The following is a 27,495-nucleotide window of genomic DNA, read 5'->3' as shown; positions in this document are numbered from 1 at the left end:
CCTTCAAGTACGTCATCCCTTTCCAGTGATGTAACAGTATCTTCGATCAATACTGCCACCCCCTCCTTTTCATGCCTTCCCTATCTTTCCTGAATACATTGTAGCCAGGAATATTAAGATTCCAATCCTTCCCTTGTTTGAGCCAGGTCTCCATTATTGCCACTATATCATAATCTCATGTGCCTGCAGCTCACCAACCTTATTTACTGCGCTCCATGTATTTACACACATGCACTCCAAAACCATCCTATTCTGCCTTGTAGTTCCCCCCTATCTGATCCCTCCTATTTCTGAACTCTTCTTTATTCTAATGCTATTTGTCTCTCCCAGTCCTCTATGCACCTTGTTTCTCCTCTTTAATGCTTCAACCCAGTGCCTCTCCTCCTGGTTTAAACTCTGGTGGGGGAGTCCAGTCCAAGGGGGTATAACCTTAAAATTAGAGCTCGGCCATTCAGGGGTGATATCAGGAAGCACTTCTTCACACAGGGTAGTAGAAATCTGGAATTCTCTCCCCCAAAATGCTACTGAGGATGGGGGTCAATTGAAAATTTCAAAACTGAGATTGATAAATTTTTGTTCGGCGAGGGTATTAACGGTTACGGAACCATGGCGGGTAAATGGAGTCAAGATACAGATCAGCCATGATCGAATTGAATGGCAGAATAGGCACGAGGGGCTGAATGGCCTACTCCTGTTCCTATTACTGTGCCGGTGAACAGATTTAGATGCATGGGAGAATGGGCCAAACGCTGGCAAATGGTATTTAATCTAGATAAGTGAAATGTTATGCATGTGGGCAACACCAAGTATACTTACACTTTACATGGAACAGAAACTGAAATTGGTTGAGAGAGAAGAGGATCTTGGCATTATAATTCTCTAAAGGTTGATGACCAATCCCAAGAAGTGATAGCCAAAGTAAATAGGGTAATAGGTTGTATTAACAGGACTCCTACTAAATTTCCATCCGTCAGCTCAGCAGTGATGATGGGGCCAAATGAATTCACTCCATTGTTGTCAGTTCTGAACAAGCCTAGCCAGTCATCTGTATCCCTTTCTGTGACAAGTCACTCTTGACATTATCTCTCTTGCACTTCCTTGGTCTTTCTCGGGCTTCCAACACTCAGGTCTCTTATAATAAGGCCAAATGCAACAATTGCAGAGGAGTCAGCTTACTGAGTATACCTGGAAAAGTATTGACTGGGACACTGCAGAGGAGAATGAGAAGATACATAGAAGTAGGACCGCATGAAGGACAAGCTAGTTTTGGATCAGGATGAAGTATAATGGATCAACTGTTTGTGGTAAGACAGATTTTGGAGGCCTTTATAAAACACAACATCCATTGTTACAACAGCTCAATAGGTTTTAAGCACGCCTTTGACAGTGTATGGTGAGAAGGGATATGGCTTGTCTTGAGAATGTATGATATTCTTGAGAAACTTGTCAGTCTGATTAACAAGTCCCTGAGCGCTGTTCCAGTGGGCAGGAAACTGACGGAATGGTTTATATCAATAGTTGAGATGAGACAAGGATGCACACAGTTGCCTGATGTATTTAATCTAGTGCTGGAAACAGCAATGAATCTTGCACTAAGAGATGATATTGGAGGAGTCTCCTTATGTTGCAAGATTAACAGGACTTTTCAATATAAAACAAAACACAGCATTTCGTCCTTGTACAAGACCTTGGTTGGACCACATTTAGAATACTACGTCCAGTTTTGGTCTGCTCATATGGTGGGTGATATAAAGCCTTTGGAAAAGGTTCAGAGGAGAGCCACAAGAATGATTCCCAGCTTAAACATAGAAGCATAGAATCTTGCAGCACAGAAGGAGGCCATTTGGCCCATCATGCCTGTGCCGACTCGTTGAAAGAGCTATCCAATTAGTCCCAAACCCGCTCTTTCCCCATAGCACTGCAAATGTTTCCTTAAACTGCCTTAGTTACTCAGAGAAGCTTAAAAAGTCAGGTCTATTCACTTTAGAGATGCGTAGACTTAGGGGTGATTTGATAAAGGTATATAAAATAGATAAAGGGATAGATAGTGATAGACTATTTAAATTTGATACATGGGGGAAGACCAAGGGCTTAATTTTCCAGTGAAGTAGCGGGTGCCTTGAGGGCAGGAGGAGCTCCGAAAATCGGGGAAATCCCGTTCGGGTTCGGAGCCCGGCTCCAACCCCCAGACTTCCGGGTTCCCCACTGACACGTCTGGGTGCGAGCACCTCCCAAATGTGGGAGTCCCACCGGCAATTAAAGCCGGCCGGATGATCATTTACACACTTGTTTAGATAGTTTAAGTACTTGAAGTAATTAATTTTCTCCACATTTTGTCAGGGGTGCGATTTTGAAGCATCCTCAGCGTGTTTCCCGTGCTGTGGGAAACACTCCCTGTTGCAACAGATGTGTTTCAGCCAGCAGCCAATGGGATAAATGCTTATTTGACAGATGGGGAGAAAAGGTCACTTATTGCAACAAGGCACTCTGTTATTTCAGACAAAGTTTTGGCTGCAAGATCTTTGTGTTTGCACTGAAAATTCTTACTTTCCACTCAAAATTCTGCTGTGCAAACATTTAACTACTTTGTGGACCCCCTCAAACTCACACCATCAGGAATGGGGGGGGGCGCCATGGCTGCATTCATCACTACATCCGAGGACGAGCAACATCACCAGCCTCGCCAGGCACGGTGTCCACCTCCGCCACGTGGAGCTCCACAACACAGTGCTGCGCCACAGGCACCTGCACAAGAGCACGGAGGGCAACAACAGAGAGGGGGCCGCTTGAGGAGGCCCCATCCACATCTGCAGAGCAGTGGCTCACCTGGCTGCTCGTGAGGCCAGGGAGTCACTGATATGTGAACGGTTCTCCTAACATCAGAGAGTGTGAAGAGTCCAGTCCTCACCACCTGGACAGAGCAGCGCCCAAACCAGCAACAACCCCCCCTCCCGATTCCATGCACAAAACAGGCCCGCAACTACACATACACCCACTGTAGAGTGACCCAGTGGGTGACGTCAAGTGTTGCCGTTCATGGTGAAGGTCATGAAAGGGCCTTATTACAGAAGCCAGGCACGAATGGCCAAGACGTGGCAGTGGTGGTGCCAATAATAATATTTAATGTGAGTTTAACAAAAATCAAATATAAATAATAAACATGACCAACCGTCAAACACCCTTGTGCATTCCCTTCATGCTTACAAAACCTTCGCCTTTCGCTTCCGACTACTTCTACGTGGTGCATCCCCTGTGGCTGCAGCAGAGGTAGTGACAGGTTGCTCTTGTTCATGCCCTGACCGATTAGATGCTTTGGGCCTACGCCCTCTGGGTTTTGGTGCCCATGAGGGCCCCTCCAAAGACTGCTCCACCTGCACCTGTCCAGGGGCAGACTCAGCCACCTGGAGAGGAGGCAGCATTATGGGTACTGGTTGAGAGGGGGACAACGGGTGATACGTGGAAGTTCCCACTTCCATGTCCCCTTTCGCCATCATCCCTCCCCTGTGCCAGGCCCACATCACTCCTTCCACTCTGCTGGACAACAGTTTGGAGGACATGTGTGAAGCCTTGTAAGGCCAGTGCTAGTGTAACTGCCTGCCTGTTTAAGGTGGCAGAATGTGAGTCCGAACGGTCGTTGTCAGGGCCTGAATGGACTCATTTGTGAGCCGTGCTTGAAGCTCAATGGAGGCTAGCCGTCCCTCCATCGCAGACATTCCCGCACTTACCCGTGACAGTATCTCCGAGAGTTGCTCATGTCCCTGTGACAATATCTCCGAGAGTTGCTCATGTCCCTGTGAAAGTATCTCAGAGATTCCCTCCCGTACCTGTGCCACCATTCCACTCATGCAGGAGTTGGACTCCTCCATCCTCTGCGTGATTGTGGAGAGTGTGCATGGCACCTGTTCCAGCACCTCGCAAATGTGCTGCTGTCCCTCGATCATTCTCCTTTTAAAGGATGGCCCCCAGGGTTCAGCATCTGTGTCCAGCTGAGCAGAGCCTGGAGAGGAGTGCTCCCACCAATGCGGAATCTCCACTGCTGCCCCTGCCACCAGTGTCTGATCATGCTCACATTTGTGTGGTAACTCACCAGGTGCCAACCCAACTAACTAAGGACTGGACCCACTGAGGTGTGGGTATCTGTGCTGGTGGTTGACTCACTCAGATGTGACGGTGCCCCCTCAGAGGCTGACAGGTCCTCTGAGGAATCGCCCTCTGCCATCACAGCAGTCACTGAAGGCCCTGAAAGAACAGACGGCAATATTAAGCATGATCATAGATGTGTCATGTTGTGATGAGCATACTGAGGTGCTGAAGATGACAAGGCATGTTAACATCAATTCATATTGTGTGTGATGAATGTTAAAGTTATGTCACCAGTTGTTTCTGGGATGCCAGCCTCGGCGTCCCCAACGGACAGGCACTCGAGGGTTCGTCTGAGCTCCAGTGCCTCCTGCTCCGCGTCTGTGAGGACAACGATTTGTTGCGGCCCCCCTCCAAGTCCTCGTCCTCTCCCGTGCATTCTGGGCTCTCTTCTCCTATATCTGTAAGGAGTCTTACAACACCAGGTTATAGTCCAACAGTTTTATTTGAAATCACAAGCTTTCGGAGGCTTCCTCCTTCGTCAGGTGAGTGTGGGATTCAATAAAAGTACAGCATATATAGTCAGAGAACAATGCCTGGTGATTACAGATAATCTTTCCAACTGCCCGTTATCAAAGCAATCAAAGGACTTGAACGGTGTTCAGACAGGGAAACATTACATACAAGACTACCGAATACACAAACGGTCACAACACAAAGACAGAGAGAGAGACACACCCTAAAGGCAGAGAAAGAGATAGAATGACCATTTGTATTAAAAACAGATCACTTTTTTTTCGCTGGTGGGGTTACATGTAGCATGACATGAACCCAAGATCCCGGTTGAGGCCGTCCTCGTGGGTGCGGAACTTGGCTATCAATTTCTGCTCGACGATTTTGCGTTGTCGTGTGTCTCGAAGGCCGCCTTGGAGAACGCTTACCCGAAGATCGGTGGCTGAATGTCCTTGACTGCTGAAGTGTTCCCCGACTGGGAGGGAATCCTCTTGTCTGGCGATTGTTGTGCGGTGTCCGTTCATCCGTTGTCACAGCGTCTGCATGGTCTCGCCAATGTACCATGCTCTGGGGCATCCTTTCCTGCAACGTATGAGGTAGACAACATTGGCCGAGTCGCAGGAGTATGAACCATGTACCTGGTGGGTGGTGTCCTCTCGTGTGATGGTGGTATCTGTGTTGATGATCTGGCATGTCTTGCAGAGGTTACCGTGGCAGGGTTGTGTGGTGTCGTGGACGCTGTTCTCCTGAAAGCTGGGTAATTTGCTGCGAACGATGGTCTGTTTGAGGTTGGGTGGCTGTTTGAAGGCGAGTAGTGGAGGCGTGGGGATGGCCATAGCGAGGTGTTCGTCGTCATCGATGACATGTTGAAGGCTGCGAAGAACATGGCGTAGTTTCTCCGCTCCGGGGAAGTACTGGACGACAAAGGGTACTCTGTTGGTTGCGACCCGTGTTAGTCTTCTGAGGAGGTCTATGTGATTTTTCGCTGTGGCCCGTCGGAACTGTCGATCGACGAGTCGAGCGTCATATCCCGTTCTTTCGAGGGCGTCTTTCAGCATCTGTAGGTGTCCATCGCGTTCCTCCTCGTCTGAGCAGATCCTGTGTATTCGCAGGGCCTGTCCATAGGGGATGGCCTCTTTGACGTGGTTAGGGTGGGAGCTGGAAAAGTGGAGCATCGTGAGGTTGTCCGTTGGCTTGCGGTAGAGTGAGGTGCTGAGGTGCCCGTCTTTGATGGAGATTCGTGTGTCCAAGAATGAAACCGATTCTGAGGAGTAGTCCATGGTGAGCTTGATAGTGGGATGGAACTTGTTGATGTTATCGTGTAGTCTCTTTAGTGATTCTTCACCGTGGGTCCATAGGAAGAAAATGTCGTTGATGTATCTGGTGTATAGCGTTGGTTGGAGGACCTGTGTAGTGAAGAAGTCGTGCTCGAACTTGTGCATGAAAATGTTGGCGTATTGGGGTGCGAATTTGGTCCCCATGGCTGTTCCGTGTGTTTGGGTAAAGAATTGGTTATCGAAGGTGAAGACATTGTGATCCAGGATGAAGCGGATGAGTTGTAGGATGGCGTCTGGAGATTGGCTATTGTTGGTGTTGAGTATTGAGGCTGTTGCAGCGATGCCGTCATCGTGGGGGATACTGGTGTAGAGTGCCGAGACGATAGGATCAGGCAACGGAACCCTGTGTGAGAAACTCTCTGGATACGTCAAGGGCATCCTGAAACCCATCGTGCAGGGAACCCCCAGCTTCTGTCGCGACACTACAGACTTCCGACAAAAACTCAGCACCCACGGACCAGTTGAACCAGGAACACTTCTCACCACGATTTCAAATAAAACTGTTGGACTATAACCTGGTGTTGTAAGACTCCTTACATTTATCCACCCCAGTCCATCACCGGCATCTCCACATCATCCTCCTTTTAGGGAGGAAAGTACAAACACATGAGTGGGTGATGGTGAATTGGCCAACCGATGAATGCATTGGTTTGGGTGCGCTGACTGCGAAAGACATGCATCAGAGGGTGAGTATGAGACAGAGCCAGGACATTGGATGAGGATTGGGTTGAGTGGTAGTGGTGGGGTGAGTAATGGGGAGGTGAGGAAGTGCAGGTAGGTTGAGGATGAGTTTTGAGTGGGTGTGAGGAGTGATGTGATAGAGTAGTGTTGGCAGTGCAGAATGAGTTGGGGGGTGGGGGCGGTGATGTGGATGACAGAATGTAGGAGAATGAGTAAGTGTACTCACTTTGGCTGACCTAGTTAGGTCATTGAAGCACTTCCTGCACTGGATCCAGGTGCGGGAGGTGTTGCTGCTGCTGGTGACCTCCTCTGCCACCTCGAGCCAGGCCTTCTTGGTGGCAGAGGCAGGCCACTTCCTCCCGTCCACCGGGTAGACCACATCCCTCCACCACCTCACCCCATCCAGTAGCACCTGGAGTGAGGCAACGCTGAATCTAGGAGCAGCCTGGCCCCTGTGCTGCTCCATTGTGCTGTGTGGGTGTTTGTTCCTGGAGCAGCCATTGGAGGACTGCCCCTTTAAATAGAGCTCCTCCAGCAGACAGCCTGTGATGCGGGTGCGCAATCCGCCCGCTGCTCAGCTTTCGGACGGCAAACCCGGAAGCAACGTTAAGTGGCTCCAATTGGCCCATGATCACATGGGGAACGGACTTGTTTTATTGGGCGGGTTACCCACGTGCCCAATCAGCCCCCCTCCGCTGCCATCCCACCTCCCCACTAATATCGGGGCCCATGAGTCAAGCGTATAAGTTGCGCAAGGGTAGGGGAGCTTGGTTAGATGTTAGGTGGTTGGTCTTTTCCCAGAGGATAGTAGACCATTGAAACAAGAGTCTGGCTTGTGTTGTGAGTGCTGACTCTTTGCAAACCTTCAAAAGAGAGCTGGACCAGTTCCTGGGTGGGGCGGAGATCACATCTTACAAAAGTTAGAAGAAATACCAGGTAATATAAACACGATCAATGTGGTCTCCCAAGGAAGTCAGAAGGAACTATCCAGATGTTTCTTCCCTGATTGTCATTGGGTTTTATCTGTGTTTTTGCCTCTCCCGGGAGAAGACAGGACTGCGGGAGGGTAGGGGGTGTCTAATGATGATGCTTCACACATCACGAGGAGCAGGCTTGATGGACCAGATGGTCTTTTGCTGCCCGTCATATTTGTATGTTCATTTTCTCCAGTTTCAGATCAATGGAATTGAAGGGCGAGAGAAAAATTCTACACCTGGTCCCAATTGATTGCGATATACTGAGAACAGCTGTGCTCTTTACTATTACACATCACTAATAAGGGAATGAAATTAATGAAGGCAACATTTCTTTCCCCTAGGATGTGGCATTGATAAACTATCGGGCTCCCATCTTTGCTGCTGAGACACTGGATCCTGTGTTTCCTAAAGAGAGAGACAGTGCGCTGGTCCTCGATGTCGCCTGTGGAACAGGAATGGTTGCTGAACAGGTATCAAAGTGAACACCAATCATACACACAGATTTGTGTTGCTGGTTAGGCCTCATGTAGAGCTGACACCAGGCCGGCTGTGTTCACAGTATCCCAGTCTTGCTCAGGGGGCCTGAAACAGGTGTTAGGCCCCTTATTTGCATATGCAATGGGCCTGACGCCTGTTTCAGGTGCGGGCCCTCGAAGCCTATTTTTTTGCCCGCACCAATATAGCAGGTGGTGCACTTCTGGCTCGTAATGACCGCCCGCCTCCTGCCCGTCGCATTGGAAGCTTAGGTGGCCGTTTAGCACCTGAAAAACAGGCACAGAGCCATTGAATTTCTAGGCCAACGTTCCAACATGAAAATGTGCTGGAAACACCAAAGTAATTCACTTCTATGATTCCATGCTACCCTTGAACCCTGTCCCAGTCATGTTACCTTTCGATAGTCCTTTCCAACAAATACTATTCACACTGAGCAGAAGTCAAGTGATCAATCTTTATTGACTCATTCACAGCAATGTGTTCTCTAAATCCTATGCCAGTGCTTCATAGTCCATAGTCTCAGACTGTGTCTACATGTTCCTGTGGATGGAGGCTGCTCTTGAGTATTGTAGCTCTGTAGGGACAGTGATAGCGGGCAGGGTCATGGGGATGGTCCTGCAACAGCAGGAGCCATTCCCAACAACACTGTATATGCCAACATCTGCCTGTTCTCCAGCAGTTCACCAATCCCTTGAGGGTTCTAAGTAGAGTGTTGGATGTGCAGTTGTCCTGAGAGGGAGCTATCTCATTATCCCCTCCTCCTGCCATGCTCCAGTTGCTGGGCATGCCAGCTGGATGGCAAATGATGTACGGATTATTCTCACACATTGTGACTCCCACATGGTTTAAGTCAACCCCCATTGCTCTCTTGAGCCAATCACCCATTCTGTCAAACTGATGGACTAGTGTAAGTGGGTACCAAGGGTCCAACTGTGCTGGTCACAGTTTCATGGGTGAATGTTTGCCACTTGTTCCCTCTGTGGTTTAGGGATGTAAAGATACTATCACTCCATGGCCTCTGCATTTAAGCAAATTCGTCTATTTCAAATTTCAGATCTGCAGCAGCTATTCTCTTGGCTTCAGCATTCCATAAGCAGACCTTGAAGCCCTTACAGCCAAGAGTTCACCTTTACTGCCCAATATCTACTCATAAGCTCATGACCCTGGGGGTTGTAACAATGCAACCCATTGTTACTTGAGCAGAATACGGTTTTGTCATACATGCCGTCAGCGTGTTTCTCCTATCTTTCAGAAGTTGGACTAATGAACACTCGAGTCAGACAAGGTCAATTATAGATGTATGTGATATATAATATGTCAATGAGCAGAATAACATTTACAGTAAATATTAACGTGTTTCAAAAAACTCTTCATAACAGAAAATAGCATAGCGATTCCCATGTTAACGGGCTGAATACACTTTTCTGACTAGCAATATCTCTGAAATTAGACAGCACTGAATTTAAACAGGGAGATGTCACCCTCGGCATCTAATTTCCATTCCAGGTTTTTCTCAGCTTGCCCCAGCTAAACAGGAAACCAAAGGCTTGCCCTCTGACCCTCCCCAAACTCTCCAAATTCCACCCTCCTAAGTGAGAGCTTCCCTGGCAGCAAACCCCTGCTGAGACTCTGGGGAGGGGGGCGGGGGAGGCCGAGTGCTTGAACAAGTTATAAAATGAGGGTGAATTTCCGCAGGGGTTCACCTACTTGTCTGCCTTAACTGCTCCGGAAAAAGCACGGAAACCCGGGAAAAATGGGTGGACACTGCTTACACCGTTTGTCAGGGTTTCCGTGGCTGTTCTGCCGAAATTACAGCAAACGAGCGGTCGAACACCGCCGAAAATTTACCCCTCCTCTCCCCTCCACCCGTCTATAGGTCGGCACGCATTTCCTGTCAACTTTTTCCATTGTGAATTCCTTTGTCCACATTTATAATGGAAACTGCCAATGTAATCTTGTCACGTTCTAACGACCCCCCCCCCCACCAACCCCAATTGTTGTCGTCAGAAAATAGCATGCAGGAAAAAATAACATCAGCCAATAATTTTAATGTCATAACGAAAGTCCCGCCTTGGGCAGTGAGCTGGTGTTCCAAAAGTTCTGCCCCACGTGCGCCAGTTTACAGGACGTAATGAAGACAAAAATCACCCCCGCTGCACAGCGTTCCATTCGCAGCTTAACCAAGAGCTGTTGCTGACTCTCTGCTTAGGTGTCTCCACTGGATTAGAGAGAAGTGATCATCTTGTGATCGGATCGGTAAGTCTGAACTAGGAGCAGTGATTGACAGTCCCATTGCCACTACTGATCAGTCCTAGGACACTCGCTCATGCCTCCTTTAGCCAGAGTGGTGTGCCCCAGGGATCTGTACTGGTGTCTCAGCTTTTGACCATATTTATCAATGACTTAAATGAAGGAATAGAGAGCCATAGATCCAAGCTTGCTGACAACTGTCGAAAACTTAAATACCTGTTATATACAATGCATTAACTCCAAACACTTATTTTCAGACAGGTAAGAATTTATTAAAAGAAACTTGTATACAAGGGAAGAGTGTTCTAAGCAATGGTCAGAACATCCTCTTCACTGAACAAAGGAAACAGCTCACGTTTATACAGTTAATTCAGCTTCGCCCACCTGTCATAGAATATGGGCGTACACGTACATTCTTTATTGGTTCAAGTGGTTAGTCAATCAAAATAGGGAACCCACCCTCTGGTTCCTCATGACTGCCTCGTGATGTTTGGACACAGTCCTGGGAAAGTAATTTTCCTTAATAAAGTCTTTTTTATCAGTAGGTCTGTACCTAGTCTCAAGGCTATATGGTCATTCATTTCTGTTAGTCAGACAATTATCAGCATGAGGGAACAATAGCTCTTTGGTGAGAAACTAAAACATAAGCTTTCTATTATATTCAGCTGGTCAGTTAATATGGTCAACTATCCATCATGCATTTCTTCATTTTTTTGGTTTTAAGGGTATTAGAAAATTAATATGGTCAGGTCCACATTCATGGTTTAGGTGTATTAGAAAGTTAATATGGTTGATGAACTGGATTCTTTTTTTTTCCTCAGTCTGGTTCAGCAAACACTGAGTCGAATACGCCTTTAAAGTTCAACACAACTTTAATAGCAGGTCTTAGTCTGTAGCTTCGATTCAGACTCCTGAGGGAGTCCGGACGATTCTAACAGTGGGTTGTGTTGTTGACAATTGAGACAGCGACTGCTGATGCTCTGGGCCAGGGCTTGCAACCTAGGATGCCACCAAGTGGCCAGCAGCGTACCACTAGCAGCTTTGGCACCACAATGAGTTGCAAAGTGTACACATTCAATAACCCATAGTGCTAATTCATCTGACATACAAGTCTGCCCCGCAGGGGTAACCCACAATTTAGATACACAGTCATAAGTACAACCAAGTTGTTTCCACATTTGTTTATCACCGTCAGGAGCGTCCTCCTGTAATTTAATGACGTCTTGGATGGTTGGCATTGGCTTTTCAGAGGGAGACTTGCTTTTGTTTGAGCTTTTAGTCTGACTCATCATTCTAGGGACGACCACCCTCTGTGTCTGGGATGCTTCCTTAGCTTCCCGATCAGCATATCTATTCCCTATATCTACTGGGGTCTGTCCTGTCGTGTGGGCGGAGCATTTTATAACTGAGATCTGTCTTGGTAGCATAAGGGCTTGTAACAAATCTGAGACTAACTTCTGATGGGAAATCTGCGTACCTGCAGAAGTCAGAAACCCTCTGTTTTTCCATAACTGTCCAAAATCGTGAACTACCCCGAAAGCATATCTCGAATCTGTATACACATTAACCCTTTGGTCTTTCCCGAGGACACAAGCTCTTATCAGTGCAAACAGCTCCGCTTGCTGGGCAGAATATGGAAACTCAAAAGCAGCAGATTCGACAGTTTTACCGTCCTGGTCCACTATTGCATATCCAGAAAGTTTCTCTCCAAAGGAACCAATAGAGGCACACCCATCTAGTACATAGTTATGTCCAGATCCTTTATTGGGACATCAGATAAATCGTCTCTGATAAAGTGTCTTCCTTAATTAAAGATAAACAATCGTGTCCTGGATCAGTCTGTTCCAGGGATGGCTCTGTGAGAAAACATGCTGGGTTGATAGTAGTACAATGTTTAAATCGCAGTCTAGGATTATTCAGCAGATATATCTCATACTTATTCTGTCGAGCCATGGTAAGATGTTGAGTCTGCAGCTGTCCTAATAATGCAGTTACCGAGTGTGAACTGTATACAGTGATGTCCTGTTGTAAAGTCAGATTAGCAGCTGACTGTAGGCTATTGTAAATGGCCGTTAAAATCTGAGTACAAACTGGATGTCCTAGCGCTACCGGATCTAACTTCGAAGAGTAGTACGCTACCGGTCTATGCTTGTCTCCATGTTTTTGAGTCAAAACAGCAGTCGAGCAATCAGCGAGGATAGTACAGTACAACTGGAAAGGTCTGTCATACAGGGGTCTCCCCAGTGCGGGTGCTTGTGACAAAGCTTTCTTTAATCTCTCAAATGCTCCCAAGGCGTCAGAATCTAGTTGAAATTCGCCCTCTTTGCTGGTATATGGCGTTAATAATTTAGTGTCCAAGGCAATATTAGGGATCCACTGTCTGCAATAGTTTACCATTCCCATCCACTGCCGTACCTCCTTTGCAGTGCGAGGTACAGGGAATTGACAGATTGGTTCAATCCTGCTTCTTTCTAGGCTCCGCTCGGTTGCTGAGAGCATGACTCCATGAAACTTAACCCTCTGTTGGCCCACCAGTACTTTCGACTGGGATACTATGTACCCTAGCAAGGATAAATTATTTAGCAATTGGGCAGTGTCTTTTCGGTTACTCTGCTCATCAGGGCTGGCTATCAACAGATCATCCACATACTGGACTAGCGCAGACCTTTGTTTCTGCATTATAGACGGAAACGGTAGTCTTAAGGAATTCTATAAATGCGGTAGGTGACTTTCTCCTATCCGGCACCCCGGTTAGAATGGCCATTATCTCGTTGGGTTTCCATGGACAGTACACATCTATCGTTCGGGAGTTGCCGGCTACTCCAGCGTTGGCTGGGTTTGGGTCAAAAGCGGGGTTAGGCATCGGCCTCATTGGTAACTGACGAGGGGTCGGCTCATACCTAGCTAGTGTCTCAGTAGTACGTTCTAAGTTTAGTGATGGCAAGTCGTCTCCTGACTCTTCAGTGTCTGCGTCTCTAAGTCCCTGACTGTCCAGTCTCTGATCTCTCTGCTGTCTTAAACTAAGTGGGCTGACTGAGAATTTAAATGTTGGAGCCAATAATTCCCTAGTTTTACTTCTGGTACAGGAAGCAACCGGGGAGACAATTTGAGGCATTATCACAGGGGTTTGAACAGTCGGTCCCGTAGGCACTGAAGAATAGATATTACTGTACTCAGGAGGGGCACTAGGACCCTGGGGAGCTACACGGGACCTACAATTCCACTCATCCAATTCATCCTCGTCCCCCTCAGCCAAGGCAAGGCCAATCATTGGATTACATAATCCACTTTCATCAACTGCTTTAGACTCGCCCAAGGTCTTTTCAGACCTCTTTTTAGAGCTCTTTTCATGAGCACATTCTCCTTTTAGGACCTCTACGGACTTGACTACCCCTCCTTCAGTGAGTCCTATCCCTAACTTCAACGGGTTATCCTGCCAACTTGCTAATAACGAAGCTTCTTTCAGTTCTTGACAGTACTGTCTCCATAAAGCAATTAAATCTTTGGTTGCTTTACTTCCGTTATTTTTCCAAATTAATTCCTGTGCTTTTATGGCAGTATCTAGGTCTTTAGTTCCTCCCAATGACCATTGACCATTCCCCAGTTTTTTATTCAACCCGCCTGACAATTGTCTAAATTGTTTTGCCTTGTCCGGATATTTTTCACACAAAGTCTGTAAGGCACTCCCTGGTTCTGCAGAGGTATCCAGACAATTACCCATTCTATGTCCCATTTTCCTTTACTCTAAGTCAACTAATTAATACAACCGTATTCGAACAGAATTCAAGGATGGACCTGACTCCTTGTGCCTCACAATCCTAAGTGCCTTTGGTCTCTACGCCCACTTCAGGGTCCTGACCTTCGCGTGGGGGATCTCCCCTCTTAACAACCGGTCTAAGGCTGCACGTTTGAGACAGGCACTTCCTTCTGTAGTTGATCAGCACAAGCAATCAGTTCCTGTTCATACCCAATCCCCAGGGAATCGAAGTTTCTGTTTATACCCAATCACCAGGAACTCGAACCCTAATCCTCAGCGATTTTTACTCACTGACTCGAGGTTCCGGTTTATATCCAATTACCAAGAACTCGAACTTTAACTCTCAGTGATAATTTTGATCACTGACCTTCAGTGACAGTTCGATCACTGACCTACCGCTTACAAGTTATTCCCTCAGTACCTGTACTGACCCTCAGTGATATTCAACCACTGACCTCTTCCTGCTATTTCTGTGTATTCGCCAGACTGACCTGAATCTCGTAAGGACGCCACACGAGTGTTAGCGATTGGACGATTCGTCGTCAGACTTAACAGATTTAGGAAAGCCGTAATAGTAAAGAAGGTTTTACTTACATAGGGAGTGCTCTCTCCTTCCTCCGTGTCCAAGACAAATCCGCCTCTTACTCCGCGAACTCTCGGTGAATGACCGTTGAGATCCCCGTACGGACCACCAAATGATGAACTGGATTCTTTTTTTTTCCTCAGTCTGGTTCAGCAAACACTGAGTCGAATACACCTTTAAAGTTCAACACAACTTTAATAGCAGGTCTTAGTCTGTAGCTTCGATTCAGACTCCTGAGGGAGTCCGGACGATTCTAACAGAATAAGATGACAAAGACGTATACAAAAATTCATACCTTTATACAGATCAATAGGGGTTGGAGCATTGTTAACACAAGGGTCAACACCAATCATAAGCTGGACATAGACTGGCCATGCGAGGTTACCTAATTTCAAGCCAATCACAGGTAGCCCATGGCCTGATCATGCCGCAGTGACAGACACTGATGGATGCATCCTTTCTTCTCATTAGGAATGTCCCTTTTGGTCTTGCTAAGGTGTTACCAATCTTGATTAGCTCGCAACATGGAGACACTCAGACCAGACCCTGAAACACATCAAAGACTCTACATTGATAAGACAATGCAGGCCTGCTGACTACGCAAACATATGGCCCAGCAGAGGGGGGGGCCCCTTTACCAACCTCAGCTACCAACTTATTAACCCTTTCCTAACCATTTTGCATTCTGCTCCTTTGCCACATAGGCATTTTAATACTTTACTGGACACTGACCACACAGGGATTCTCATGGTCAGGTATCTCTTTATGCATTTCCACACAACACTAAATTAGGTGGCAACTAACTTAATGTCCGGAAACCCGCTGGCAACTAAAATCCCTTCCAGACTCTATTCACTGGAGCGTTAAGTTAGGAGGGACAATAAATAGTGTAGATGGGAACAGAAAGTTGCAAAGGGATATTGATAGATTAAATGAGTAGGCAAAACTGTGGGGAAATTTGAGGTCATCCATTTTGGACCTAACAAGGATAGATCAGAGTATTTTCTAAATGGCGAGAAGCTCGGAACTGTGGAGGAGCAGAGAGATTTAGGGGTCCAAATACAGAAATCAGTAAAAGCTAGTGGACAGGTACAAAAAATAATTAAAAAGGTTAATGGAATGTTGGCCTTTATCTCTATCTATAAGGCGGCTGGAATACAAAGGAGTGGAAGTTATTTAACAGTTATATAAAGCTCTGGTTAGACCTACACTGCATGTAGTTCTGGGCACCGCACCTGAGGAAGGATATATCGGCCTTGGAGATGGTGCAGTGCAGATTCACTACAATGATACCGGGGCTAAAAGGGTTAAATTATGAGGCCAGGTTGCATAGACTAGGCTTGTGCTCCCTTGAGTATAGAAGATTAGGGGTGATTTAATTGAGGGGTTTAAGATGATTAAAGGATTTGATAGGGTAGAGAGAGAGAAACTATTTCCTCTGGTGGGAGAGTCCAGAACAAGGGGGAATAACCTTAAAATTAGAGCTAGGCTGTTCAGGGGTGATGTCAGGAAGCACTTCTTCACACAAAGGGGAGTAGAAATCTGGAACTCTCTCCCCAAAAAGCTACTGAGGCTGGTGGTCTATTAAAAATTTCAAAACCGAGATTGATAAATTTCGTTAGGCAAGGGCATTAAGGGTTACAGAACCAATGCGGGTAGATGGAGTTAAGGTACAGATCAACCATGATTTAAATGAATGGAGAAACGGGCTCAAGGGGCTGAATGGCCTACTCCTGTTCCTATGTTCTTCCTATGTTCCAGAGCGAACCTCATCCTGAGTAAAGCAAAAGCAAAGTAGATGCTGGAACTACAAATGCTGTACCATTCTTAGAAATTAATGGATAGGTTTATAAAATAGAAGTTAAGTGATAACGACAAAGCTTTTTAAATCTGGTTTCTTTTGTTGCAGAATGTAGGATTTAAGAACTTCCATGGAATAGATGGCAGTGAAGCAATGCTGAAGGTGGCTGATTCCAAAAACCTGTATCAGAGTCTGAAAAAGTGTCTGATCGTTCCAGATAAACCACTGCCTGTATCTTCAGGTAACAAATCCGTTACATAGAATTACATAGATTTTACGGCACAGAAACAGTGCATTCGGCCCATCTAGTTTATGCCGGTGTTTATGCTCTACACGCGCCTCTTCCCACCCTACTTTATCTAACCCTATCAGCATATCCTTCTATTCCTTTCTCCCTCATGTGCTTATCTAGCTCCCCCTTAAATGCATCCATGCTATTCACCACAACCACTCCTTGTGGTATTAAGTTCCACATTCTAACCACTCTTTGGGTAAAGGGGTTTCTCCTGAATTCCCTATTGGATTTATTAGTGACTATCTTATGACCCCTCGTTCTGAAGTCCCCTACAATTGGAAACATCTTCTCTACGTCTACCCTATCAAACCTCTTCATAATTTTAAAGACCTCGATTAGGTTATCCCTCAGTCTTCTCTTTTCTAGAGAAAAGAGCCCCAGCCTGTTCAGTCTTTATTGACAGTTATAGCCTCTCAGTCCTGATATCATCCTTGTAAATCATCCTTTTTTGCACTTTCTCCAGTGCCTTTATATCCTTTAGTAATATGGAGACAAGAACTGTGCACAGGTAAGTGTGATCTAATCAAGGTTCTATATAAGTTTAACATAACTTCTCTGCTTTTCAATTCTATCCCTCTAAAAAGGGCAGGGGGAGTGGGACTAATTGAATAGTTCTACCAAAGAGCCAGCAGAGGCACGATGGGCTGAATGACCTCCTTCTGTGCTGCATCATAATATGATACTAAGATATTATAAATTAACTCAAGTGTTTTATTTGCATTTCTTATGATGCTACTTTCAATGATTGATGAATCTGTTCCCGTAGATTCCCTCTGCTCCTCTACCCCATTTAGACTCTTATTTTCCAAGGAGTATGTGGCTTCCTTATTTCTCCTACCAAAATGCACTACCTCACACTTATCTATATCGAAATTCATTTGCCAATTATGTGCTTATTCTGTATTTTGTCGCAGTTTTCCTCGGTATTAACTTTACTCCCCAATCTGGTGTCATCCTCAAATTTTAAAATTGTATTTACAATTCCCGAGTCCAAATTGTTAATGCAATTAGTGAAAAACAACAGTCCCAGCACCGATCCCTGTGGAACACCACTTCCTACCTTCCACCAGTCTGAGTAAATGACTTTAACTCCTCCTCTCCGTTTTCTGTTTTGTAGCCAGCTTGCTATCAATTCTATTACTTGCCCCTGACTCCACATTCTCTGACCTCAGTCATACAGTACCTTATCGAAGGCCTCTTAAAAATCCAAGTATATTCATCGACTGCATTACCCTTGTCTACTCTTTCTGTTACTTCTTCAAAGAATTCAATAAGATTTGTCAAGCATGACCTTCCCTTTTGAAATCCATGCTGACTATTCTTTATTATATTCTTGGTTTCTAAATGTTTTTCTGTTATATCTTTCCTACCACTGACGTTCAGCTGACTGGTCTAAAGTTCCCTGGACATGGTCTATCTCCCTTTTTAAATATAGGAATTACATTACCTGTCCACCAGTCCTCTGGCACTATTCCCTTTTCTAATGAATTTTGAAATATTTATAACAGTGCCTCTATTATCTCTTCCCTAACTTCTTTTACTATGCTCAGATGCAATCCATCGGGACCAGGGGTTTTATCCTCTCTAAGTTTGATTAGTTTATCAATTATCTTCTCCCTTTCTATTTTAAATGTCTTTATATCTTTTTTGATCTCTTCTTTTAATGTCATGTCCACCGTGTTAGTCTCCCTGGTAAATACTGAGGCAAAGTGGTTACTCAATATTTCTGCCATCACCTGTGAGTTTATCTTGTGCATCCCTTAGTGGCCCTATCGCTATCCTGATTTTTCTTTTGTTATTGATGTGTCTGTAGAATACTTTACTATTTCTTTTTATATTCTTTGATAATCTAATTTTGTAGTTCCTCTTTGCCTTCGGAATTGTTTGTTTTGACTACTTTCCTCTTCGTATTCCCTTTTGTCATTCTCTCCTTTATTGCCTATGTACTTGTTATGTGCCTTTTTCTTTAGTTTCAATTTTGCCCTTATCTCTTTATTCATCCATGGTGTTTCATTATTGGCTAGTTTGTTTTTGCTTTTTATATTTCTCCTGAACTCTATTGATCACCAATTTAAATATTTCCCATTGCTGTTCTATCTCTGTTTGACAATATCTTTTTTGAGTTTAGCTCCATCCTCATCCCCTCAAAATTTTATTCCAATCTATCGCTTTGATCTTTGTCTTACTTATGTCTTTCTCAATTATTATCTTAAACCTTATTATGTTGTGATCGCTGTTGACTAGATGCTCCCCTATGCTTACTTCCCTTTTCTGCTCTGATTCATTTCCATTATTAGATTCTTACCGTCCTCTGAATAGAATTGCAAATTTTACATCTTGCAGTTCTTTTATTCTGACAGACAGTTCCTGTATTTCGGTTCATCTCTTAAATCTGCAAATTAGATCAAGTGTTTACTCAAAAATCTAAATACGACCATTCTAAATCATCAAAACAAAATGTTCCGCAAATTTTTCAGCAATCAAATTCACATTGCAGCAAGTAACCAATCCAAAGTATGGATTCCCTTTAAAGACTGTTTCCAATTAAGTTAATTATTGACTTATTGGCCCAATAAAGGATTAAAAAATGATTAGAATGGAAATTACATGAGGGCCAGTGTTTCATTCTTCATCTTGCCTGATTGATTCAATGGAACCAAAATGAATGCAATTCAAACTGTGGTTTCAGTTATTTATAGAATCATTGCATCATACAAAGGCTACAGCACGGAAGGAGGCCATTCGGCCCATCGAGTCTGCACCGGCTCGATGCAACAGCGATCCAGCTAGTCCCAATCCCCCACCCTATCCCCGTAGCCCTGCAAATTTTTTCCTTTCAAGTAGTTATCCAGTTCCCTTTTGAAGGCCATGATTGAATCTGCCTCCACCAACCCCCCGGGCAGTGCATTCCAGATCCTAACCACTCGCTGCATAAAAAAGTTTTTCCTCATGTCACCTTTGGTTCTTTTGCCAATCACCTTAAATCTATGTGCTCTGGTTCTTGACCCTTCTGCCAATGGGAACAGTTTCTCTCTATCTACTCTGTCTAGACACTTCTTGATTTTGAATACCTCTATCAAATCTCCTCGCAACCATCTCTGTTCCAAGGAGAACAACCCCAGCTTCTCCAGTCAATCCACATAACTCAAGTCCCTCATCCCTGGAATCATTCTAGTAAATCTCTTCTGCACCCTCTCTAAGGCCTTCACATCTTTCCTAAAGTGCGGTGCCCAGAACTGGACACAATACTCCAGTTTTGGCCGAACCAGTGTTTTATAAAGGTTCACCATGACTTCCATACTTTTGTACTCTATGCCTCTATTTATAAAGCCCAGGATCCCGTATGCTTTTTTAATCACTTTCTCAACCTGCCCTGTCACCTTCAATGATTTGTGCACATATACCCCCAGATCTCTCTGTTCCTGTACCCCTTTTAGAATTGTGCCCTCGAGTTTATATTGCCTCTCCTCGTTCTTCCTACTGAAATGCATCACTTTGCATTTTTCTGCGTTAAATTTCATCTGCCACGTGACTGCCCATTCCACCAGCCTGTCTATATCCTCTTGAAGTCTATCACTATCCTCCTCACTGTTCACTACCCTTCCAAGTTTTGTGTCATCTGCAAATTTTGAAATTGTGCCCTGTACACCCAAGTCCAAGTCATTAATATATATCAAGAAAAGCAGTGGTCCCAGCACCGACCCCTGGGGAACACCACTGTACACCTCCCTCCAGTCCAAAAAATAACCATTCACCAGAGATGGCGATTTGAGATGTCAATATTTTTATGAAGCGACCAAAGAAAAACATATGAAAATTAAGATGTGAATTCAGATAATATACAGACTGCAATATACAACTGTTATCAGTGCAGGTTGAATACAGTTTGGGATTTTTGTTTGGAAATGTTCCAGATACCTACGATTTAGTGATAGTTGTCGGTGCTCTGTCCAGTGGACATGTGTCTCCAGATGTGCTTCCAGAACTGCTGAGAGTCACCAAGCCAGGTGAGCAGAAAGTCTCACCTATGTAATACAATGTAACAAATACACTTATGTAGCCACTTCAATGTAGTAAACGTGCAAGGTTTAACACAAAAGGGGGCGAGGGAGCACATAGGCCCCGATATTACCAGGGAGGCGGGTTGGCAACGGGAGGGCGACTGGGCGCGAGGGTAACCCGCCCAGTAAAATCAGTACGTTCCCCACGCGATTGCGGGTAAATTGAAGCCACTTAATCGCAGGCTGTCAGCTGGAGGAGACCTATTTAAAGGGGCAGTCCTCCAATGACTAATCTTGCAGCAAAGAACCACACAGCGCCATGGAGCAGCCCAGAGGAAAGGCTGCCCGCAGGTTTAATGATGCCTCACTCCAGGTCTTACTGGATGGGGTGAGGAGGAGGGAGATCCTCTACCCGGCCAACGGGAGGAAGTGGCCTGCCTCTGCCACCAAGAAGGCCTGGCTCGAGGTGACAGAGGAGGTCACGAGCAGCAGCAACATCTCCCGCACCTGGATCCAGTGCAGGAAGTGCTTCAATGACCTAACTAGGTCAGCCAAAGTGAGTACACTTACTCGTTCTCCTACATTTCATCTTCCACATCACCGCCCCCACCCCCCAACTCATTCTGCACTGCCAACACTACTCTATCACATCACTCCTCACACCCACTCAAACCTCATCCTCAACTTACCTGCATTTCCTCACCTCGCCAGTACTCATCCCACCACTACCATTCAACCCAATCCTCATACAATATCATGGCTCTGTCTCATACTCACCCTCTGATGCATCTCTTTCACGGTCAGCCTCACCCAAACCAATGCATTCAGCGGTTGGCCATGTCAACGTCCCTCACTCACACCTCTCTACTTTCTCCCCTTATAGGAGAAGAGAGCCCAGAATGCACGGGAGAGGGTGAAGACCGGAGGGGCGGCCACAACATCAGGTCGTCCTCACAAACGCGGAGCAGGAGACTCTTGAACTGAGCCGCACCCTCGAGTGCCTGCCCGTCGGGGATGCCGAGACTGCCACCCGACGAACGGCTGGTGACAGAGCTTTAACATTCAGCACACACAATAGCAAATGATGGTAACATGCCTTGCCATCTTCAGCACCTCAACATCTGTGATCATGCTTAATATTGCCTTCTATTCTCTTTCAGGGCCTTCAGCGACTGCTGTGATGGCAGAGGGCGATTCCTCAGAGGACCTGCCGGGCTCTGAGGGGGCACCATCACATCTGAGCGAGCCATCCACCAGCGCAGATACACACACCTCGGTGGGTCCCCGACCTCACTTAGTTGGGGTCGCACATGGTGAGTCACCACACACGTGTGAGCACGAGCAGACACTGGTGGCAGGGGCAGCTGTGGAGAGACCGCCTTGGTGGGACAGTTCTTCTCCAGGTTCGGCTCAGCTGGACACAGATACTGAACCCTGGGGGCCATCCTTTAAAAGGAGAATGATCGAGGGGCAGCAGCACATTTGCGAGGTGCTGGAACAGGTGCCATGCGCACTCTCCACAATCACACAGAGGATGGAGGAGTCCAACTCCTGCATGAGTGGAATGGTGGTACAGGTACGGGGGGGAATCTCTGAGATACTGTCACAGGGACGTGAGGGAATCTCTGAGATAGTGTCGCGGGTAAGTGCGGGAATGTCTGCGATGGAGGGACGGCTAGCCTCCATCGAGCTTCAAGCACGGCTCACCAATGAGTCCATTGAGGCCCTGACAACTGCCCTTTGGACTCAGGGTGAACAACATTCTGCCGCCTTAAACAGGCAGTCAGTTACACTAGCACTGGCCTTACAAGGCTTCACACATGTTCTCCAAACTGTCGTCCAGCAGGGTGGTAGGAGTGATGTGGGCCTGGCCCAGGAGAAGGATGATGGCAAAAGGGGATATGGAAGTGGGGTCGCCACTCAAAGCGCCCCCACGTCTCACCTGTTGCCCCCCTCTCAACCAGTACCCGCAATGCTGCCTCCTCTCCAGGTAGCCGAGTCTGCCCCTGCACAGGTGCAGGTGGATCAGTCTTTGGAGGGGCCCTTACGGGCACCGAAACCCAGAGGGTGTAGACCCAAAGCAGCTAATCGGTCAGGGCATGGACAAGAGCAACCTGCCACTACCTCTGCTGCAGCCACAGGGGATGCACCACGTAGAAGTAGTCGGAAGCAAAAGGCGAAGGTTTTGTGATCACAAAGGGAATGCACAAGGGTGTTTGACGGTTGGTCATGTTTATTATTTATATTTGATTTTTGTTAAACTCACATTAAATATTATTATTGTCACCATCACTGCCACGTCTTGGCCATTCTTGACTGGCTTCTGTAAAAAGGCCCTTTCATGAGGTTCACCATGAACACCCACACTTGATGCCACCCATTGGGTCACTCTACAGGACTGTTTTGTGCAGGGAGTCGGGGGTGGTGGCGGGGGCTGGTGTGGCCGCTGCTCTGTCCAGGTGGTGAGGACTGGACTGTTCACACTCTCTGATGTTAGGAGAACCGTTCACATATCAGTGACTCCCTGGCCTCACGAGCAGCCAGGTGAGCCGCTGTTCAGCCCATGGGTTGCTCCTCCTCCTCGTCCTCCTCCTCCTTGTCCTTCTCCTCCTCCTCCTCAATATGGGTGGCAGATGTGGACGGGGCCTCCTCCAGCGGCACCCCTCTCTGTTCTGTCATGTTGTGCAGGGCACAACACACAACTATAATGCGTCCCACGTATTGAAGCGCTCCCCCAGAACAATCAAGGCACTTGAAGTGCATCTTGAGCAGCTCTATAACATGCTCAATTGTAGACCTGGTAACGATGTGGCTGTCATTATTTCGACGCTGTTGCTCGGTGGTGGGGTTCCTCAGAGGTGTCATAAGCCACATGTGCAGGGGGTATCCATTGTCCCCGAGGAGCCAGCCTTTGCGGGTGTTCATTGCGTGGAAGAGGGGCAGGACGTTGGACTTCCGGATGATGAAGGAATCGTGGCAGCTGCCAGGGTATCTGGTGCACACGTGAAGGAATCTCTTGCGGTGGTCACAGATGAGCTGGGTGTTGATGGAGTGATAGCCCTTCCTGTTGATGAACAGTCCTGGCTCGTGTGGAGGTGCTCGTATTGCTATATGGGTGCAATCGATTACACCCTGCACCCATGGGAAGCCAGCCACAGCGTGGAATCTCACTGCCCTCTCCATCTGGCTGAGGTCATCCATGGGGAAGTTGACATAGTGCGAGGCCCTGTGAAACAAGCCCTCGGTGACTTGCCTTAAGCACTTGTGTGCAGACGACTGAGAGACCCCAGCGATGTCCCCAGTGACACCCTGGAATGATCCGGAGGCGAAGAAGTTGAGGGCAGTGGTGACTTTTACAGCGACAGGTAAGAAGATGCTGCTCGGCCCAGCCGGGAGCAGCTCGGCATGAAGGAGGCTGCAGATATTTGCGACTACCTGGCGACTGACTCTGAGCCTCCGTCTGCACTGCTCCTGAGAGAGGTCCAGGAAGCTGAGCCTCGATCTGTAGACCCTGTGGCGAGGGTAGTGCCTCCTGCGACATCGCTCTCTCTGTTGTTACCCTCTGTGCTTTTGTGCAGGTGCCTGTGGTGCAGCACTGTGTTGTGGAGCTCCATGTGGCGGAGGTGGACACCGTGCCTGGCGAGGCTGGTGATGTTGCTTATCCTCAGATGAAGTGATGAATGCAGCCATGGCGCTCCCCCATCTTGACGGTAAGAGTTTGAGGGGTCCACAAAGTAGGTAAATGTGTTTGCACAGCAGAGTTTAGGATATAAATTAATAATTTTGAGTGGAAAGACAAAGGTGTTGTAGCCAAAACTTTGTCTGAAGTGACAGAGTGCCCTGCTGCAATAAATGAGGTTTTCCCCCCACCTGTCAAATAATCCTTTGCATCTCCCACTGGCTGCTGGCTGAAACACGTCTGCTCCAACAGGGAGTGTTTCCCACAGCACGGGAAACACGCTGAGGATCCTTCAAAATTGCACCCCTGCCAAAATCTCCAGTCAATGAAGTCTGTCTAGTACCTCAACTAGCTAAATAACTATCTAAATTATCATCCCGCCAGTGGGAGTCCCGCATACGGGAGCTGCGCGCGCACCCGATCGCGTCATTGGGGAACCCGGAAGTGAGCGGGTTGGAGCCGGTCTCCGCACTCGCTCTGGGATTCCGCCATTTTCGGAGCCCCCCTGCCCCCAATGCACCCACTCGGCCATCCGAAAATCAGCCCCATCGTCACACAATTTGGAACAGGGTCAGGCATTCGCTCCTAAACCTTTGACATGTTTGACCACACCATCCTCCAGCAACACCTGTCCTCCATTGTCCAGCTCCATGGGACTGCCCTCAGTTGGTTCCACTCTTGCCTATTCAATCATAAGCAGAACATCTCCAGCAACAGGCTTCTCTTCCTGCCCCTACACCATTACCTCTGGAGTCATCTAAGATTGTATCCTTGGGCCCTCATCTTCTTTCTCTACATGCTGGGCATTGGTGACATTATCTGTAGAGATGGGGTCAGGTTCCACGTGTATGCTGACGACACCCAGCACCTCTCTTGACCCCTCCATTGCTCCTGAGGTGTCTGACGTCCAGTCTTGCACGAGCTGTATTTCCCTCCAACAAAACTTTGGGAAGACCAAAGCCATTGCCTTTGGCCCTCCCCACAAGCTCCGTACCCATCCCACTGATTCCATCCCCATCCTTGGTCATTGTCTCAGGCTGAATAAGACTATTTCTGGAATGTAGAATTGTATAATAGAATTGCATTCTATTTGACCCCAAAATGAGCTTCCAACCCCATATCCTCTCCATCACATAAAATGCTTACTTCCACCTCCGTAACATCACCCCTATTCTCCATGCTTTTGTCACCTCCAGCTTCAACTATTCCAATGCTCTCCATGGTGATCGCTCATCCTCCACCCTCCATAAACTTCAAGTTGGAAATATATCGTCGTTCCTTCATCGTCGCTGGGTCAAAATCCTGGAACTCCCTACTAACAGCACTGTGGGAGAACCTTCACCACATGGACTGCAGCGGTTCAAGAAGGCGGCTCACCACCACCTTCTCAAGGGCAATTAGGGATGGGCAATAAATGCTGGCCTTGCCAGCGACGCCCACGTTCCATGAACAAATAAAAAAAACTCTGTTGCCCATTTTCTAACCTACACCAAAGCCTGCTCACCCATCACCCCTGTGCTTGCTGACCTATATTGGCTCCCAACACCTCAAATTTAAAATTCTCATCTTCACGTGTCAAACCCTTCATGGGTTTAACTCTCCCTGTAGCCTCCTCCAGCCCTACAATCTCTCTGAACTCTCCGTTCCACTAACTCTGGCCTCTTGTGCAACAAATCAGGCCAACATTTATCCCTCAACCAACACCTGAAACAATGATCAGGTCATTTATTTAATTTATGTTTGTGGAATCTTGCTGCATTTCCTACATTATAACAGTGACTACATTTCAAAAGTACTTTATTGGTTGTAAAAGCGCTTTGGGAATTCCTGATGTCGTAAAAGGGGCTATATAAATACAACTCCTCCTATTTTTCCTTCCTACTGTTACTTTTACTCTCACTGTGCTCAGAAAATTGAGCTAGCAAATATTAGTTGTGAGAGACTCAGTTTCTTTGTGGTTAATCTTATCTATTCATAGAGTGGAGATGCTGGTGGTGGACTGGGGTGGACAAATGTAAGGAATCTTACAACACCAGGTTAGAGTCCAACAATTTTATTTTAAATTGTTGGACTATAACCTGGTGTTGTAAGATTCCTTACATTTATCTATTCATAGAGTGGAACTCATTAACTAGCCCAGTAGGTTTGGAATTTTAAACAAGTCTACACTCATCCGGCACCACTCTTTAGTTGGGATGATCGGGAAGTACCAGTATGTATGAGTCCTTTGTCTTTCTCGCATTCTCAATATCTACCTAAGTGCATTCTTAGCCGGGGTTATTAAGTGAGGAGCAATCAGGAGTGTGAATGCTGTCAACTCTCCCCAGCCTAAACCACAGTTGCTGAGATAAACTGGAGTCTCCTCACTGCCTGCTTGGCTGAAAACAGCCAACTCAACATACCAGGAATCAAATCTAGGACAACTGATCCTATAAGGCAGCTATCTAGAGTGTTTTCTTCATATAAGAGGTCAAAAAATTAATGACAGACACTTTTGTACCTTGCAGTAATTCCAGAAGCCTGATATCACGTTTATGAATACGATCCAGTGTGAACTGGATGTGGTTCAGGGTGAGTGTATAACTGAGGACCACACATAATGTAAAGCTGCTTCACGCCCAGCTAATAACATGCGTCCTTTTCTTTCTCCCCTAATAAACCACCAAGTAATCTAACAAAAGACTTTGGACTACCCATTGACAGGTTTTACGTCTGAGCTGCTGCACTGCTGTTTCGTTACTGATGCTTTATAACACAGGTGCTGGCACCTTTTACCAATGTTTACAGGAGGGCACGTTTATTCTGAATAATAACAAATTGGGAATTTGTAAATGAGGAGAGATTTGACCAGTGTTTTCCCACTTTGCAGGAGCATATCTCTGTTTAACAGCAATAGAGAACAAGGGCAGCAATTACATGCAGCAGCTGCTGGCTACCATGGAAGAACTGGAGAACAAGGGGCTGTGGACCAAAGTTGTGGAGCAACAGATCGATCATTGGCAAAAGGCTGTGCTGGAAACTAAACTGGGCTCAGAGTAATTCGTGG

At 46.6% G+C, this 27,495-nt stretch overlaps 1 protein-coding gene across 1 annotated transcript; it reads left to right on the top strand.

Annotated features, from left to right (window-relative positions):
• Positions 1-1,421: 1,421 nt before the first annotated feature.
• Positions 1,422-27,488, top strand: LOC137344328 (methyltransferase-like protein 27). The gene is made up of 5 exons (XM_068007191.1): positions 1,422-1,739; positions 7,930-8,057; positions 16,576-16,715; positions 20,684-20,776; positions 27,319-27,488. Exons 1-5 carry the CDS (start codon positions 1,422-1,424, stop codon positions 27,486-27,488), a joined length of 849 nt encoding a protein of 282 aa, XP_067863292.1.
• The last annotated feature ends 7 nt before the right edge of the window (positions 27,489-27,495 follow it).

Source organism: Heptranchias perlo, chromosome 27, assembly GCF_035084215.1.
Source record: "Heptranchias perlo isolate sHepPer1 chromosome 27, sHepPer1.hap1, whole genome shotgun sequence".
Classification (NCBI taxonomy): Eukaryota; Metazoa; Chordata; class Chondrichthyes; order Hexanchiformes; family Hexanchidae; genus Heptranchias; species Heptranchias perlo.
This window is presented reverse-complemented; position numbering and strand designations above follow the sequence as displayed.

Bases quoted from the DNA above. Each gene is read 5' to 3' on its own strand.
- LOC137344328 (XM_068007191.1), top strand. From the start codon at position 1,422: ATGTATGATATTCTTGAGAAACTTGTCAGTCTGATTAACAAGTCCCTG. The intron at 1,740-7,929 runs GTGGGTGATATA...TCTTTCCCCTAG, and splicing joins AGTTTTGGTCTGCTCATATG to GATGTGGCATTGATAAACTA. The intron at 16,716-20,683 runs GTAACAAATCCG...GAAATGTTCCAG, and splicing joins ACCACTGCCTGTATCTTCAG to ATACCTACGATTTAGTGATA.